The sequence below is a fragment of the Barbatula barbatula genome (assembly GCF_947034865.1).
Source record: "Barbatula barbatula genome assembly, chromosome: 3".
In the NCBI taxonomy this organism is placed as follows: domain Eukaryota; kingdom Metazoa; phylum Chordata; class Actinopteri; order Cypriniformes; family Nemacheilidae; genus Barbatula; species Barbatula barbatula.
Window position 1 is genome coordinate 2,957,250 of NC_136764.1, and position 18,499 is coordinate 2,975,748.

Genomic DNA, 18,499 nt, shown 5'->3' on the forward strand with positions numbered 1-18,499 from the left:
GAGTGAAGTTAAATTATAGACACAGATTCATTGTAACAGAAGGAATAGAGACGAGTTTCTCAAATAGAACAAAATTCACAATTTATTGACAGACATCTTATAGAAAAGGACACGCCCTATTAAAAGGCCTGAATTATTAATCAAGGTAATCACCATTGGAGCAGTAATCTTAAAATAGAGAACACCAACTTTAAGAGACGAAACAAGCCCAAAGACAAACTAGCGGACACTCGAGGAGGACTGACCGTCCACTGGCATGGGCCCACACTATTGCCCCTGTGATATTCACCAGTACACGTGCCTAATAAAAGGGAAACACACACACGCGCACACCCAAAGAGAAATAAATGTGAACAACACAGTGTACATGGCAGCACCACAGGAGAGTATCCACCAAAGAGACCAGCACTCGATAGTGATCCGCTAAACAAAAGAACAAATGAGTTGGTTCTCGGAGTAAAACTGATGCTCAGGAAGCGGACCATTGTAGTTTAAACAGCCCTGATGTAGACTAATAAGAGTAACCATACCCAGCCGTACTAGACATGTCACAATATTAAATAGGAAATTATCAAAACAACCTTAACCAGCAAACCCCCCAAAAAAGCAAAATAAAAAAGTTACATAAAACCGAAAGGGGAGGAAAGTCAGCAGTGGCAAAGAAACTGGAATCCTAAGGAGAACAAAAAAAAACAAATGTTACATCAAATAAATATAAAATCATCTAGACATCAACTACACAAATAAATATATATTGCCGCAGCTAAATCACTCCCAATACACATAAACCCTACCAATGCTCTAAAAGGTTGAACAGTACCACTTTCAATGGTCACTAACATCCGTCCACCAGCCCCACGACCATCAGGGAGATCAAACCAGCCTAAAACACATCCACAAAAATGGTTGAAATCATTCATTCTAACTATATACAAGGAAAGGAGGATAACAGCCTACAAACAAGGCGCACAAGTGTACTAAAGTGTGTACATCACTTTAGAGGCAATAAATACTGAATGAGTGAAAGTAGCAACAATGATAACCTTCTTGAGTCTCAACCAGCAAACAAAGCCCATGCAAACAACTGCTCCTCTGGTCTTATAAAGCACCTGGGAATCTAATCATGTGCACAACTCCGCCCCAAGGAAATGCTCTTAAAGGGGCCCTGTCACTTTTCCCTGCTACATAAACAAATCGTTCACAAGATCCAAAACACTGAATGAATGCATGAACATGCACAGAGACTTTCAGATAACAAATACAAACCCTCATATCCATTAAAATGTGTTTTTAAAGCTCTAACTCTGCAGCAAAAGTGCGACTCCAGCAAATATCTACTAAAGCATCTGTCATTTATACTGTGTGTGACAATCACTTCAAACCCACAGACAGATGTTTCATAACAACCACAAACGACCACGTTCATCAGGTACGAGTCTAAAATAAACACCAAACATTAAATGAAATGAACAGCAAACATTATTAAATATAAAACATGTCTCACCTTGTCACAGTGAAGTTTATTGTTATTAAGCAGCGGCGAGGTTGAAGCTAAATCTGTGACATCCAGATAATCCAAAAAGATTCACCTGAACATCTGACATACAAGAAATATACAGCAGTGTAAAATATGAAGATGATCTTTAATGAGCATCATTATACACACTTTGTTTCACTGTTTTGTCTGAATGCTGTAGGGCAGGGGTCTTATATTCAAGTTCCTAGAGGTCCGGTCTTTATATTTTCTTCCAACAATAGTCCAGACAATGTTTTCTGAAAATTAATAAATATTAAATAAATTAAGCCCCCTTGTGTGTTTGTGTATATATATATATAATCTTTTTTTATGTAGTGAAGCAGGGACGTGCACAGGAATTTTGAGGGGCAGTTGCTCTGACCTGAAAAAAGGGCAACCCCCCCCCCAAAAATACAACAACTCACAGGCTATATGAAGGACTGAGAATAACAGGGTCTTTATTAAAATATATATATATAAAGAAGTAAAACACTGAAATACAGCACTCAATCACCTTAACCAGTACTAATAATAACACAGAAAAACATAACTCCCTGAAATATCTCTCCTGAATCCGCCTCTTTTCAGTGGGCATCTTGGCTTCAAACAATACCCAAAATAGTGAAAGGATTAAGGCATTTAACCGTTTAGAATAAAATAATTAATGTGATGCATTGCTTCCATCATTAATTCTTCTTGCTCAAACGAAATGTGAGAAACTAACTATCAGCAGACATGTAGCTTAGTTTGCCTAATGCCTTCCTACCAAAACAATAGTAGCAGGCTGCTTGTCTGCAAGCTATCTGTCTTATTATTTAGGCTAAACGTGGCAAACTCAGCCTGGATTTTTGAAGATTTGAATACATTTCATAAAACTTGATGATGATTATCATTTGTTTGGTATACATCACAAACTCACCTTTTCTGACAACGTAATAGTGCCCATTCCCATAACACCAAAAAGAAGGACACTTTGCAGCATTAAGTGAGGCAAGAATAATAGCATAGGACTCTGGTGTACTCGCAACTACAATACCATCATGATACAGTGATTCTGAAACAGTCTACTCGGTTTTTTTTAAAATTGTCTGGCAATGAATATTTGACCTAAGCTTAAGGGAAGATGTACCTGCAGATCGTCGGTTACTTTTGTTTTTCTGTGCTGGCATGTCGCATGTCCCTTGACTACAAACGTCCACTTCACAGCGACATCCATGAAAAGTGTCTCTACTGTTTTTTATATAAAGTTGTGCTCTTTTGTCCATTCCAGATTAAATGATGTCTGACGTTTCAGCAAGTTACCGTTATGATGTGAGGAAGCCAGCATGTGGACTCCACTTCCACGTCGTGGGGGCTTGTTTACGTTTTTAACCAATGATATATCAGATATTTATTTGACACCTCTTTCAGCCAATCATTTGTTTGACCGGAGATCTTACGGCGTCAGACGCTATGCTGCTGCGTCCCAATAAATGTTCTAAAGCGGGTTTTGTTTAGGCCGATTCAGCACAAAAGAAGGACAAATGAGTGTCCGGTTTGAGGCTGCCGCGGACGCATGACAGGGGGCTTAAAATCCGGACTGTCCGGCCGAAATCCAGATGTATGTCGTTTAGTCGTATCACCCGATAACCGCGAACAATCTCCTTCTAGGGCCGCTCATGCAGACTCAGCTCAGGTGCCGGTCACGTGCAGCGCTGAACCCATGTAAACAGAGTTTGCCCTTCCCCTTCTGACTTTCACTTTCGTTGCCCGAATACGGAAGTGAATGAGGCTTTGCGCGTGTTTTTATCGAGACGTATGTGAAATTCTGCATCCATTGTATGATTTATTTTCCACCTCGGGAGGGCAACGTGAGTCGAGAAGGGCATATGGGCAGTTGCACGGGCAACCTGAGTGACCCCCCTGTGCACGTCCCTGTAGTGAAGTGAAGTGGGTGGCGCCCTCTCTGCGTGTGTTGACTCCGCCCTAGAGGCTTGTAGTTAATCAGCGTCTCATTCATCCGGGTATATTAAGGTGGTTGTTTTGGACATGGGGTCAATGTGCTGCGCTGTGTTTATCTATCGCGTCATTATTCTGCTATCAGTCTGGTGTCCTGGCTAGAGGTGCTGGGCTGTTTGTGGATAAGCACATGTTGTGCTGAGTGTTTGGGTCGGATTGGGACTTCCATGGCTGCTGTTCTGTTCCTACTATTCTAACATTTTGTTTCTATTGTTTTGTTTCATTAACCTGCTGAGTGCAGTTGTTATGTGAGCACACTTCAGCCTTGTTGAGTTATTTTGCTTTTATTATGGTGTGATTATTTCCCATCGGGAAGGAGTTGTGAAGGAGAATGAGCGTGAAAGTGATTTTCTGCCCTTATGAGAAGACAATACAAGATGCCGCTGGTTCGCTGAACGTTGGGTTCTTGATGGGGTGTAGGAGTGTAGTACGGTGTGGAAGTATGCCGGCGCAGATCCAGTGATAGTCCTGTAGGCAAACATCAGTGACTTGAATCTGATCCGGGCTTCAACCGGTAGCCAGTAGAGAGAGATTAAAGGTGGTGTCACATGAACCCTTTTGGGCTGTTTTGAACCAGCTGAAAGCCTTTGCAGGAAGACCAGCGAGGAGAGCATTGCAGTAGTCCAACCCTGAGATCACCAGCGCCTGGACAAGAAGTTGTGCCGCATTCTCCGTGAGATAGGGTCTAACCTTTGGGATGTTGAATAAGGCATATCGGCTGGATCATGTTTTCTTTGCAATGTCACTGTCACTCAACAAGTTATTAAGCTTTCATTGAAAATAAATGAGATTTTTTAAATGTTTGTGTCTTTCTCTTGGAACATTGTTATATGTATTACATTTGTGATACGGTGAGATTTTAAGTATCACATGAACCTTGTGTCAGCGTTATTCACATCAGAAAGATCCATCATGCAGAAAACAGTCATAAGTGTCTTACTAACATTGTGACTCACTGTTATCTTGTTATTTCTCTCTCAGTCTGAGTGACTGTAATCTGACAGAGAAAAGTTGTTCATCACTGGCGTCAGTTCTCAGATCAAACTCCTCAAGTCTGACAGAACTGAACCTGAGTCACAATAAACTGAAGGATTCAGGAGTGAAGCTGCTCTCTGATGGACTGAAGAACACAAACTGTAAACTGAAGACATTACAGTAAGAAAATCCTTAAAGCAATAATGTGTGTGTTTGTAAAATCCGTAGAGGTCTTAATAATTTTGTTTATAAACTCACTATTTTTAATAATCACAAGTGACTTTCAAGTATTTTTGCTGTTTCACTCTTGTTGTGTAAATGTGGTGTGGCAGCACTATATGTAAAATGTTTTCTCTTGGATAAACTTGATCTGCTTGCATTAATCTCATGTGTAAATCCCTTTGGATAAAAGTTTTAATAATAAATAGAAATGTAATATATGGAAAGTTGCTCTCCATTTGCATAAAGTTAAACATTACACTGTTTAGTTGTAGACACACATTCATGTTTTGCTGAGGTTTTATGTCACTCATGCTAGAAGTTAAGCTTTCATTGAAAATACATGAGATCCAATTATTTTTATGATAAATGTATTACTTAAATTTTAACTCACTGTTATCTTGTTATTTCTCTTTTAGTCTGAGTGGCTGTAATCTGACAGAGAAAAGTTGTTCATCACTGGCGTCAGTTCTCAGATCAAACTCCTCAAGTCTGACAGAACTGAACCTGAGTCACAATAAACTGAAGGATTCAGGAGTGAAGCTGCTCTCTGATGGACTAAAGAATACAAACTGTAAACTGAAGACATTACAGTAAGAAAATCCTTAAAGCAATAAAGTTAAATGTATGTTTGTATCATATAAATTCAATGGAGGTCCTTATAAAAGTTCCTGTGAATCATCTTCATATAATGTTGTTGATCAATGTGTAAGAGACACAACAGTAGTTGCGTTGCCATTACCCTTCAAATTGCGCATGACTTGTTTTTTTAGGCAATACGATAAAGGAACATTTAGCTAAACTGCAATGGGAACACTTGTCACGTGGCATAAGAAAGTCACATGATCATTCACACGTCATTACAGTGGTAAGTCCATAGAGAGTATTAAAACAAACCTGTTTCTTCTTATCAACGACCTGATACAGAACATCTGAGTAACAACTTCAAAGACCATTTTCTCAGATTCCAGAGTTTCAAGTAGTTTATCTCTGACAAATATTGTCGAATCCTACAAACTATTCATCGATAGAAAGTTTTATTCAGCTTTCTGATGATGCATAAATCTCAATTTAGAAAAATTATAACAGAAAACATACTGTTATAAATATTCAAACAAATAACCTGAATATTATACTAAACTATTCTTGGTATTATTCTAAAAATGACATTAATTTATCTCATATATTTTCTTCTCTCTTCAGTCTGTCGTTCTGCAGTATTGGATCTGAAGGTTGTGTTGCTCTGACTTCAGCTCTGAGATCAAACCCCTCACATTTGACACAACTGGATCTGAACTATAATAATCCAGAAGATTCAGGAGTGAAGCTGCTCTCTGATCTACTGAAGGATCCACACTGTCAACTACAGACACTACTGTGAGTTGTCGTGTAAATTTGGTTTTGTAGCAATACTTGTGGATAAAATAATTGTGAAATGTCTTAAGATAATGAATGTGAGGAGTGTATTTTAATATCTGATCTCTCTGATGTTTTACAGTATTTAGTGTTGAAGGTATCAATCGTCTTCACACCGTGATGTTGCTACAAGGCCAATAAGCAGATCACAGCAGGCATCAAAGTTTGTTTTGTTCTTGGACCGGCAAATCTGTGCTGGAAAATAATGTCTGTTCGCTGTACTTTTAATATTTAATATTGCTTTCTGTCGCCAGGAGCTTTACCCAAACCACATAAGCTTGTTTCAAATATAATACGTTTATCAATTTTATAAAGCTGTATAAAGCATGTCTTTTACTAAAGTTAACCGTGGTTTTATTATTACAAGAACATTGAGAAGTCATTGGTAAAGAAACAAAGATTTTATTAATTTCATAAAGCAATTGATCAATATTTTGAACACAATATCAATGAATGAATGTACAACACAATATGATCGAACATCTCTGTTATAAATAAACTGTATGTAATCAGGCTAATAAGAGAATATAATCAGGTAAATATGAAAATAAAAATGATAATTTGATAACAGACAGAACTAATACGGCTAATATACGGCAGACGTTTTGGAATGAAATAACTGAATACAAACATTATGAACAACAAAAAAGAACAAACAAGCAAAACCTCAACTTGAATCCTCACTTTCAGAGTGAAAGAGGCTGAAATTCATAAATTGAATAAAATAAATAGTTTGTGTTTAACTAGCAAGATGTTTAATAAGTTATAATTTATACAATACATTAAATGAATGTACTGAGCCAGTAGATGGCAAATCGACTCCATTTATCAGTTTTCTCGGTCGCTGTGGTGCATTTCTCAGAAGCTATATTGTTATCTATCTATTGTTTATGCCATGTAGATCATAACACATAAGGCCTATAGGCCTACTGATTCAGTAGATTCATGAATGAATAGCTATATTTAAATACCCATAGATGCAAGATTATGGCAAAAATCATAATTCTTATTAATCCTCTTGATATTACAACATACTTTGAGGTAAATGCAACAACATTCAAAACAACTGATAATGAATAAATAGATTTCTGTTGTAGTCTCCAGTATCTGAAGTACGTACTTATTTTGTTCAAATAAAATGATAAAAAACGTAATTTCTGAAATAGTAAAAAGCTTAATGTACTTTGGAGGGATTGAACGATTCACTGGTTGTGTTTGAATCGCAATATATGTTTTGAACAGCAGAGGCCGCTGTTTACTGCAAACTTTTGTTCATGTTCTGGCCTCTTATGGCTCTCATGCTTGATTCATAAATTAATGAATTACGTACTGAATTTCGTCTTATGTCAATTTTATAATATAAAATAATTATAATATACACAATATAATATGTTTATTTGACACAGAAGACTGTGGTAATGGTGCTGAAAAGAAAACAACTGAAAGAGATTGTTAAAATATGAACTAATTTTGTTACTGTTGTTTGCTCAGAAATGACCCAAAGTGTCATTTTATCGAAATGCTGGTTAATAAAACAAATACATTGTGAATAAGTATTAAACAAGTCAAACAAAATCGTGATTGTTTGTTTTATTAAATGAATCACCAAAAGAGTTTATGGCTCACAAGCAATATGTTTCTGATCCGGTCTAACAGTATTACATTAGAAAGAAGAAAAATTATATATGAGCTCATCATCATTTTATTTGTTATTTATTGTGTGTAAATCGTGATTTGTAAAAGCCATAGCATTGGTAAAATATAAAACCATGGTTTTGACAATAGTGCTCAATACTCAAAATAAAAGTGCTTACTACACTTTTACCACAAAACAACATTGTTAGATTGACTAGTGCATGTGCTCCGTACTAAACAACAAGAGGCAGAACAAGTGTTATTGTTTGTTGTTGGTTTTTTTTTTCTTTATTTCAATATAACAAACCGCAACAGCAAGTGACTTTGCGTTCCCCTCTTTATGGCCCTCACTGTGTGTGGAGCCCTGATATAAAAGACCCTTTTGAAGACTAATGAAGCCATAATATGAGATTAGTGAAGAGGGTTTAGGCATCATACAGTTTGGGTTAAAGGTCAACACACTTAGCCACCTTGAACGACAGCTTCATTTAAATGCCCCACACGGAGACGAGGAACGAAGAGAATATGGGGGTTTCATATGAGATGTTTGGGTCACACATCATTTATTCTGCTTATTAACATCATCGATGGAGAATCAGTCTTATCAAAGCGTACATTGCAAATCTTCCACCTCTCACACTTGGCGCAAATTTCAATAAATCAAGGGAAAATGTTTGATGGATCAACTGTGTTTGTCTGACAATGTTTAGCTTCAAATCGCATGGTCCACAGGGCTACCAAAGGACCAAATCCCTGAATAAGCTCAGGGTAGTGCTCGAGAAAGTGGTGTTTGGGGAGGAGCCTTGAGGAAAAACTTCCAGAAATCTGTTTCGGTGCTCAGATATTAAAGTGCCAAGGTAGCAGATGCTCTGCTCAGTATGAACTGGGGCCACTGCAAGTTCCTGTCTTTTAAGGTCATTAACATCTGCCATATTTCATCATCCTCAGGTACTTTCAAACCTATTATGAGAGGCAACAGACACCAGTTTTCATGTGCATTACCTCCTACAGATCTTTTGGTAGCAAAATGAGCAGGAATCAAATGTGGACGATTTGTTTGGTCACTCCACTTATAAGGGAACTGTTGAATGCAAGTATTGAGCTCCACAAGAGAAAAATATTTCTTCTTGATGAAGGCTTGAAATGACAACGCCAGTTCCAATGGAACGACACCTTCAAGAAGGTCATGTAACACATCTGGTGGGTAACCAGATGTTACATGAAAATGTCGAAGTTTTTCAGACATTTCACATGTTTTTTCACACCATAGCAAGGAGTGGAAATAAGACTTGACAAAGCCGTCTCAACATGCAGAGTGTGCTGCTCTTTATCTCTCCTCTGAAAAAGTCCAGATCTTACTTCTGTGGTCTGAAACTGGGACCTTTCTCTGAGACAAAATCTGCTGACATTAGATCCTGTGAAGTTTTCAACGAATCCTCCCAAAGAATGGGCCCCCAAATTATCAGCCACCACGCTCACCACAGTGCCTTTCATGATTTTTCCTAAACTTGGAATAAAAACACCATCTTTTTCCAAGCTTTGAAGATCTGTCAGGAGTGGCTCTAAAACTTTCTGAAATCCAAATCGCTTTGTGTCATCTGCTTTGCACAGAATAACTAAATGAATAGAAGCTAGTGTTGATCGTGCATATGCTGTAAAGTTTCCTAACACCCAATAGACGGCCGTGACTTTGTGGATCTTGCGGGAAGTTCCCAAGGGGCTGCACACTTCAAAATCATCGATGTACAGAATAAGACTTAATCTGTCCTCATCTCCAGCACAAAAATAATTTTTACAGAAGTTAGATCCATCTTGGAAGGACTGGTATTGTGATGCACATCCAGATTTTCTTTCATTCTTCAAGATTTGCAATAACGACTGCAGTATTGGAACATACTGAAATGTTCTGTTGTCTTTATTGTGTAGTATGTATTCTACTGGTTCAATGACTGAAAAATGTGCTTTCATGAATTGTGACCTCTTAAATGACGTTGAAAAAGGCCCATCTTTCCCTAAAGCTGAACTTAAAGTGTGTGATTCACAAATATTTGTTACCAAATCTGAGATAACCGCTGAATGTACTTCACAGTTATGTTTCTTCAAAGTGGACTCAACAACATCTTTTAAAACTGGAGCAGATGCAGAGGAAGATAGGAACTGAAGGTCATCTACAATATGATCAATACACTTGCCTGACACATTGAAATTACTTTGCAACTTTAGAAGAAGTTGTCCAAACTTCTTCTTTACAACTTCTCTCCTGCATCAATCATCAAGTTCTGTGTCATCATCAGAGACCTCTAGATCATTTTGAAAAGCAGCAGGATTTGAGTATTTTTTCAAGACTTCAGTTTTAAAATCTTCAATGGAGTGTGTATTGTGTTTCCTGTGTTTATGAGTCGCAAACGTTGAATAAATGTTTGTATGGAAGCTGCAGTTTTTGAACACACATGTCACTACCTCGTACCTCCTCATATGGCTTCTAAGGTGCTCAAAATATTGCTTCTCCGAAGAGAATGGAATTGAACTGCATATTAGACAACTAAATAACAGCAACTCTCTTGGTTTGTCTGATTCCATGTGGTTTCGGGATAAGTGTATCTGAAGGGCATTAAATGTTTTAAATGAACAAGTACAATCAGCATAAAGACATGGTATTGATGATTGACGGCCTGCATTTCCATGTTTGAGCCTTAAGTGTTTTAATAGCTGTAGTCTTTACATAACCACCTCATGCTCTGGCACTTACAGTAAACAAATGATGTACATGTGAATGCATACTTATTGCTATCTATCTGTGAAGTGTGCTGTAATAAAGTATTGCCAACTTACCTTGCATTAGCTTGAATAGAGAGTGTAAAAGAATGTAAGAAATGTTCATGTCAGAATAAAATTTTTAACAATCGTAAATACATTTACTGATCTTACTGAAGCACTTACTGATTTACTGATACATGAAGTATGCTTACAACTAAATTTACCTTTATAATTCATTGACTGTGGTTATGCAGTTATGTAAAGTAATTTTTTTTTTAAAATTAATAATTTCCCCATTAATAATTTGCTAAACTTTCCGTCCCATATTTTACTCATTTCTCTGTACGTTGGTTTATCCATATACTTTTATTTATGAGTAGTCTCATAGAAAAATCTATTTGACTCACCGCTTTTCCTTTTTGTGCCTTGCACTGAGTTCTTTTGGGATCACGTCAGCTTGGGGTCCGGAGTAGAGTTCTCTCGTCCCTGTATGGGGTCAGAGCTGGATTTGCTATGTCCAGGATGATCAGTCAACCCCAGCTCGTTCTCCGTCAGCCTTGTGATCCCAAACCTCGTCGTCAAATTGTTGTGGAATTTTCTTATTCCTTAAACTAGGTGAGTCAGCCCAGACAAACGCAACGCACAGAGAGGCATGAGGTACTTTGCAAAGTATTGTATTGTCGTTTAATCTGCATCACAGCAATGACATGGTGCAGAGAAAAGGCCCTGTTTCCTTCTGCACCCAGAGTTTATATAGGATTTAAACGTGACACCCCCCCCACCTTTCCCCTCGAGCAAGAATGCTTCTGTGGTCCACACAATACGTGAGGACCCCTTATCTTACTTGTGCTTTGCTCGAGGACAAAGGCAGAGTGCAATGACGCGTATACACAAAAACATGATAAACACTTCATAAACAAAGACCAACACGTCATGAAGCAAGGTTAGAAAAAATTCCATTACATTGGTGATATTAACAATGTATTTAATTTATTTACAATCCTCTGTTTCACTTTCAAAGCGGCTTAGTCTCTTGAGAGGTCTTTTCTTGTCAATCTGGGAGTCTCCATCAGATTCGACATTTGACAACTCCTCAGCACGCTTCAGGTATTTCATGGCTTTGTGATATATATAATTAAATGGTGAACTAAACATTTAAATATGTATAAACTGTGTATTCAAGTTAGAGTGATTTTTTGAAGTGATCAAAAATAATGGGAATGATGAATTTTTGTTGCATCATTTCCTCATCAATTAAACATGTTTAATGTCCCGACATTTATAATAGGTGTAGATTTTCATTTGAAAAATGTTGCTGTGAGCCCACATCATGTGGTTCAGGAAGATCTCCATGCAAGTGAAACTAAAAAATATTTTTTTATACTTATATCAAACTGCATCAGACTAATGGGAATACAAATTATGGAGACGGCTTTGAATACATCATGATATAAGCAGGCAACATCTTAATAACAATTGTGTTCAGGCAGTGGGATTTCATTTCCATGCATGGCTTCCTAAGGCACTGGGTCTCTGGTGTTTTCTGCTCATTGTAATTGAAGACGGAAGCATCCTGAGTAAATCTTCACTTGTCTCATTATGGTGAAACATGCCATCAACCACCATGTTAAATCGACATCCATATTTTTATTCACCCCCAGTGTATTATTCTTTTCTCAGGATGTACTAAATTGTTCATTTGGCCACTCTGGATGTTTTTGCTATCTGTCTCATGAATTTGATTTGTTCTTGAAACTTCTGTATCACTTGCTTCACAGCAACAGCTTCCAAATGCAAACACCAAACCTAGAATAAACTCCAGACCTTTAACACGATTCATTTATGAAGAAATGATTTCACAAGAAGCTCATACCCGTCCATAAAACAGCTTTTGATTCAGCTGTCACATTACTTTTGATCATTCCAAAGAGAGGGAGCTACATATTAAAGACCTGTCATTCCTAAACCCTTCAGCCCTTTTTCAGATGTGAAAACACTCTAAATAAAGATGAGATATATTCATTATATAACCAATGTGAATACATTTTGGTAAATAGATCAAATAACCAAAAGTGTGCCTCTGTCTCAATACTGGTGGGCCTGACTATATATGTTTTGAGACAGTGACACACACTCAATGAAAAATATATAATTATCCATTATTGCATAAGTGTGACAATAGCCTCGACATGCTCAGAGATCTGGTCACTTTCATCTACGTGATAAAAAGAGAAAAAACAGACAGACTAAATCCATCAGATGTGGCAGTGTGTTTAAGATGCTTACCTGCAAAGTTACAGTTGGGTTGGGTATCGAGATCCGGACATTTCAAAGAAACGGGGAACCGAAAGGATGCATTTCGTTTCTTTTGATCGATTCCTGACTGTTTCAGTGACTCGCGAACGACAGTTTCATCTGCGATAAGGACCTTATCTCAGAAACTGAATTGTTTGCTGATCACTTTCTGTGTGTTGCTCATACATATAATCTGAGCCTTTAACTCTTACTTGTAAATTAATTTTCAATAATTCTTCTCTTAAAGAGCTTCCAAGTCGTCTTATCTGGAAGTTCTCCATTTTTTGCCTTCTTTGATGGTTCAGATGGGTTCAAAAGCAGCCTAAAATCTGTTTGGTCATTTACACAAGTACCACAAGGCATTGAAAATGTGTAATGGCTTCTGCACTATATATACTGTATATATTCTTTGTTTTCACCATAAAATCAAAAAATAACAATATTTACATTTACATTTCCCACAATCCATTTTCTGCAAACAACAGCAACAGTCTTCTTCTCTTCAAATTCAACCACAGCATAAGTAATCATCTGGAAAATATAATTTGGTTATTAAAAACTAACTTTTAGGGCATATGTGGAATAGTTTAAATTGATAAACTTACAAATGTTTGATACAAAGTTGCAAGATTTCCTTCAATAAAGTCATAATATCCTAAATGTGAAGGATTTGACAAAATCATGATTAAGATTTTACTGATTGACGGAGGTGTTGCATGATTTTCTTGTGGTGTCCACGTTCATCATTTTCACAGGATTGAGCTTTGTCCTTGATCTGTGTGTAATATGTAGAGAAATATAATCTTGTTCTCCTCCACACTGTCAATCAGGATTGCTTGTGGTTTAGGTCAGATTGGAATACCCTCCGAATTGTTGTCTCTCTTGCTTTGCCAACATATGAACCAACAATGCCAGAGTCACAGGGGTCTGTGTAGAGGGGATCCGTCTTATCATAGACCCTACATAGGACTGCTTGTTTTTCAAGCCCATCATCTTCAATAACCTCAAAGAAAGTCTGCTCAGCTCCAAAAACATTGTCGGGTCTTGTGCACTTGATCTTCTCCTCCACCAGTTTTGTCTTGTGAATGTTTTGCCCTTCAAGAATCCTTCTTGTAACCTGAGCCAGTGGATTTCTTCCAGTGTGGACCATTCTTTTAAGCTTCTGATTGAAGTTTTCAAATGCGAAATCGGAAAGCAGGACACCATATCAATATTTAGCTGGTAAAGTGGAGTTTCGTGTTCCCCATCATGGTGTTCCTCCTGCTGCCTCTGTCTGAAAGACCTGTCGGTACGCAACTGTAGAGTTTCCACCTGCTGAAATGTCATGCGCCCTAGCCACTGACCTTTCTGAATGCATCGGTCACATCCACGATACCCACAGAAGTATTTTATGGATTTGATGAAGGCCGTGGCAGGTGCATCACAGATGATGCAGTTCATATTTACTGGGAAGTGTTTTCCGTTGTATCACAGACCCTCTTTCTCCAATTTTTGTATTTCCTCAACTGTGTCACATAAAAAGTCAAAATTGCTGGGCTTTGAATTTCCACATGTTATTGCCACTGGAATACATCAGTAAGTTTCAGATTGGTGCTACAAAGAACTGGCCAAAGGCAAGTTTTTGAACTTTTAAATAGTGGGAGGCCATCAACATTAAGTCTTAACTCCAAGACATTCACCCTTTCAGTCATCTCTACATTGAATATTTGCATGTGGTTTTTTTAAACATTTTCTCTACTCCAAAGTAGAAATACACCATTCCTGGTTTCTTCTGAATATTCACAGTTTTTGGAGTGTCAAACAAGGTTCGGGAACAGGATGGAAGATCAGTTGATCCATGTTTCCTCAGCAGTTTCACAAGACTATCTACAGCATTACGGACAATTTCATTTCCCAGGCTCCCAGATGTAATGTCACTGGCCATATTTGAAGTTGAACTATCAATAATGTCAGAATCATGATCTGAAAACTCTTCCGCAGAATCTGAATCTTCAGAAATGTGTTCTGTTTCAAAGATAGGGTTTTCAATGTCAACATCCTCCATTGGTTCATGTTCCTTGTGTTTATCTATGGCTTCCCACATATTTGTGTCAGTAGTTTCATTCTCTGTGTGGGTCAATAAAAGTTCTGCACAGTTCTGTGTATTTTCCTTAGTTCTCTGTTGTTTAATAAGTCTTTTGAAAGTAACCCATTCCCTGTCATACTCTCTCTTCTTTTTCTTCCTGTCCATGTCTTAAATTAGAGAGAGGGAGAGAAAGAGAGAGAGCATAGCGTCTAAATGAACTTAAAGTATAGTTCAGTCACACATGGAAGTCATCATGAAAAGTGTTCTTTAAACTGCTAAGAAATGAGTAGTGCCAAAATGGTTCTGTGGTATTGCTTTGAGAAGCTTTTTGTTAAGTCATTTCAAGCCTTTATGCTATTGACCAAGTGAAGTATATAAGTGTTGATGAAGAATTGATTAGAACATTAGTATTTTGAACAGCTAAAAATGTCATTTGTTTAAATGTTTTGCTATGGTGTGTTAGAAGGAAACATCCAGAAGAGCTGTGGCAACGTCTCCAAGATGCTTTAAGAAACCACCTGCAAAGCTACAGTATTGTTAAGTTTTAGGCACTTGTGTAAAAATGCTGTAAAATGATGATGCTGTCAAAAACATAAATAAATATAAAATAAATTGATTATCTTTATCAATTAGTTTATATTAACTAAAATAAAATCAATATTTGGTCAGTCCATTCTATGTGTTTTATGTTAAACTCATGGGTTATTTTTGGATTTCAGCCTGAATGTTTCATACCCAAATTAAAACGCACACTATATCCACATACTGTGGTGTAAATAACAACATTTGAAGTCATATTCCAGGAAACCCCTCCAGATGTCATAAAACACTGTTGAAAGGGATAAATATTATTGTAAGTGTTGTCAGTCCTATGAGAAACACACACAAAAATTGTGTTTTCTTCGTTTATTTCTCTGCCCCGGTGTCCTCCAGGAACAAGCGTATAGCTTTACTTGATTCCAGCAAGTGTCTGCAAATAAGAGAAACTATTTTTTCTCTATCCCATAGTATGGAAGAGTTCAAATGCACCCTTGGGAAGGCAAAGTGTCCCTTTTCTTCCACTTTCAGCTGTATTTGGATACCCAATCTTTGGGTTAAAGTCTGTTTTTGGAGTGTATGATTTTGATTCCAGCATAAGAGTAGAAAGAATATGAAGAATGAGCCCCCGTAAAACATCTTGTTATTTATTTATGTACCAAATATAAAAATGTATGATTATAAAAACTAAGAGGCGTGGTGTAGACAACAGTAAAACTTGTTAGTGTAGCTCAAGGTCACGATAACTCTGTGTGCTAATAAAAACACAGTTTTTGACTATAGGTCTGTTACAGAGGAACTCGAGTGTCTCTGACTAAAACTATAGGACACCAAAAGTGACAATTCTGTAATTCTGTACTTGCTCTCTTGTCATTTCAAGTCTGTACGACTTTCTTTGCGCTGCAGAACACAAAAGATATTTTGAAGAATGCTGCAAAACCGAAACATTGGTATCTATTGTATAGACAAGACCAATGTCAAGTCAATAGTACAAAGGTTTTTTGTTTCCAACGTTCTTCAAAATAGCTTCTTCTGGGTTCTGCATAAGAAATGAAGTATATTGCATCACGCAATATAAGCGGGTAACTGTAAGGGACAATAGGGATTCCCATTTCCACATAATAAAACTCGACATATCATCAAACTCATTGTAATGTACCAGATATATACAGTACAAGCGTTGCAATGATTGGTGCATATAAACTGTGGGCGGTCGCAGAATAATTCAACTCTAATCTCAAAGAAATAATTGATATTCGCCAAATTTGATATATCAAAAGTATAAAAACAAACGCCTTCCCTTTAGAAGGCAGAGCCTGTGTTTAATTTGATCATTTATGAGTGAAAGTGGCTGTTATGTATTTTAGTTTTGGGAGAAATTCTGTCAGAGAAAATAAACTGAAACCTGTACAGTTACAGTAATAAGACGATTTTTTACATAAAATGAAATATTTCTAAATGGGTTATCAACATTTTCAAAGAAATTTCTGTTTAAATGAAAATGTTTCCGATCTGACTGGGATATAGCAGGAGCTGAGCTGTGCGAGTGCTGGGAACAGACCCCAACTCGTTTGTGGTTGCAGCGAATAGTCCCACAGGTCCAGAAGCCTTTTTGAAGGAGATCCTGGAACAGTGATGTTCTGGTGTAAAAATGATCCACATTCTGCCTAAAGCCTGTTCCTAGAACCCTGATGTCAATCCCCCTCATCACAGATTCATAGCGGACTGTCTTGCCTTTTCATTACTGGATATAATGTTATTTCTTGTTATTTATGAATTTCATGAAGTACTGATCATATATGCATTCTAGAGTCCTAGACCTTTCTGACAATATAAAGTTTGTTATGATAAGTTAATAATTTAAACTAAATATTGAAGTAAATGTACGTGTACCGCCAGACATTGAGCAGCACATAAATGTTTCTTATTCACACTCTTGTCATTTATGAATCAATTACTCTTCTTACATAAATGATTTAATAAAACAGTGATGAAATATTTATTTTAGAGTCTTAGTCCTTTCCAACAATATCAGATTTGTCACAATAAGAAAATAATTCACATGCATAATGAGCCTCGTTTTAAAACACCGACAACCTTTAGTTTCATGTGTTCAGATTGTCATGTGTATGTGCGCCATCTTGTGGCCATTTTCAGTATTGAAGTTTGCGCAGTGTTGAGATTTAGATCGTGAACAAACTTTGCTTTGAGAAATATAAACCTGTAAGTGTATTTACTATCTGTAAGCGTTCATATGATGTGTTAATATAATATTGATTCTTTAATAAATATAAAATCATTTTTGTTAAAATATGTTCATTATGTCCTCAGTTGTATATTTATGTAATGCTGTACTGTGTGTATGCCACAAGGGGGCACTAAAGTTTAAGCCACAGACTACGCGTTTGAGTTATTATGTTTGTTCAAGTTGTTTTACGGTATTCTTACTGATGGCTGTCTGACCGTGAGACTGATGTGTCAGCAACGAAAAATAAAAATGCCAAGAGCGGCTAAAGATGATCTATCTGTCGTTTATTTGTTTCCCGAACACAACGCTAACTGCAACAACAGTGTAACAAAGTTCAACAATTTTAACACCTAAATAAAACGTGTCACAAAAGTTACCGTTTGGTCTGAATTTTTTTTTATTGCAAACACACATAATATTTATGTTTTACACTATTATAAAAATCATAAAGCACTTTGTTCTTTTTTTAAGTTTCAAAACATTTTATTGAGTTGCATATTTTTTAATATGGGGTGTTGTTTTTAAAAGGTTTTTAAAAGGTTTTACTGCAACATTACCTAATTGTTACCAAAATACAACGTTGTTAAACCATTTAATGTCTCATCAACATCATTCTCATATGACTGATATGTAATACTGTATGTACAGCTATATGTCACAATGGACAGTAATACACACAAATAAAATATAAACTAGACAAACAAACCTGTGTCTCCTTTCTGACCTTTTTGACCAGCAGCCCCATCTTTACCATCTCTGCAGGGGAGCCATTGTGTCCCGGTATACTGGGGACTCCAGGATAAACATTTACATTAATGCATTTGGCAAACGCTTTTAA

At 36.9% G+C, this 18,499-nt stretch overlaps 1 protein-coding gene and 1 long non-coding RNA gene across 3 annotated transcripts in view; one reads left to right on the forward strand and one right to left on the reverse strand.

Annotated features, from left to right (window-relative positions):
• The window catches only part of LOC306891677 (NLR family CARD domain-containing protein 3-like), a 269,541-nt gene extending 263,073 nt beyond the window's left edge, over positions 1-6,468 (forward strand). Inside the window, exons 11-14 of one of the 2 annotated variants that reach the window (XM_079452138.1) lie at positions 4,496-4,669; positions 5,128-5,301; positions 5,912-6,085; positions 6,207-6,468. In XM_079452138.1, the coding sequence (XP_079308264.1) occupies positions 4,496-4,669; positions 5,128-5,301; positions 5,912-6,085; positions 6,207-6,213 (529 nt within the window). In that variant the 3' untranslated portion in view covers positions 6,214-6,468. Of the gene's footprint in view, positions 1-4,495; positions 4,670-5,127; positions 5,302-5,481; positions 5,657-5,911; positions 6,086-6,206 lie in introns of those variants that run through there. The other variant, XM_079452137.1, reaches the window with a different exon arrangement.
• On the reverse strand, positions 61-3,184 carry LOC306891743. The gene is made up of 5 exons (XR_013786397.1): positions 2,646-3,184; positions 1,667-1,773; positions 1,505-1,597; positions 795-883; positions 61-673 (listed from the first exon to the last, which is right to left on the reverse strand). It is a non-coding gene; the product is annotated as an uncharacterized lncRNA (long non-coding RNA).
• Positions 6,469-18,499: the final 12,031 nt, after the last annotated feature.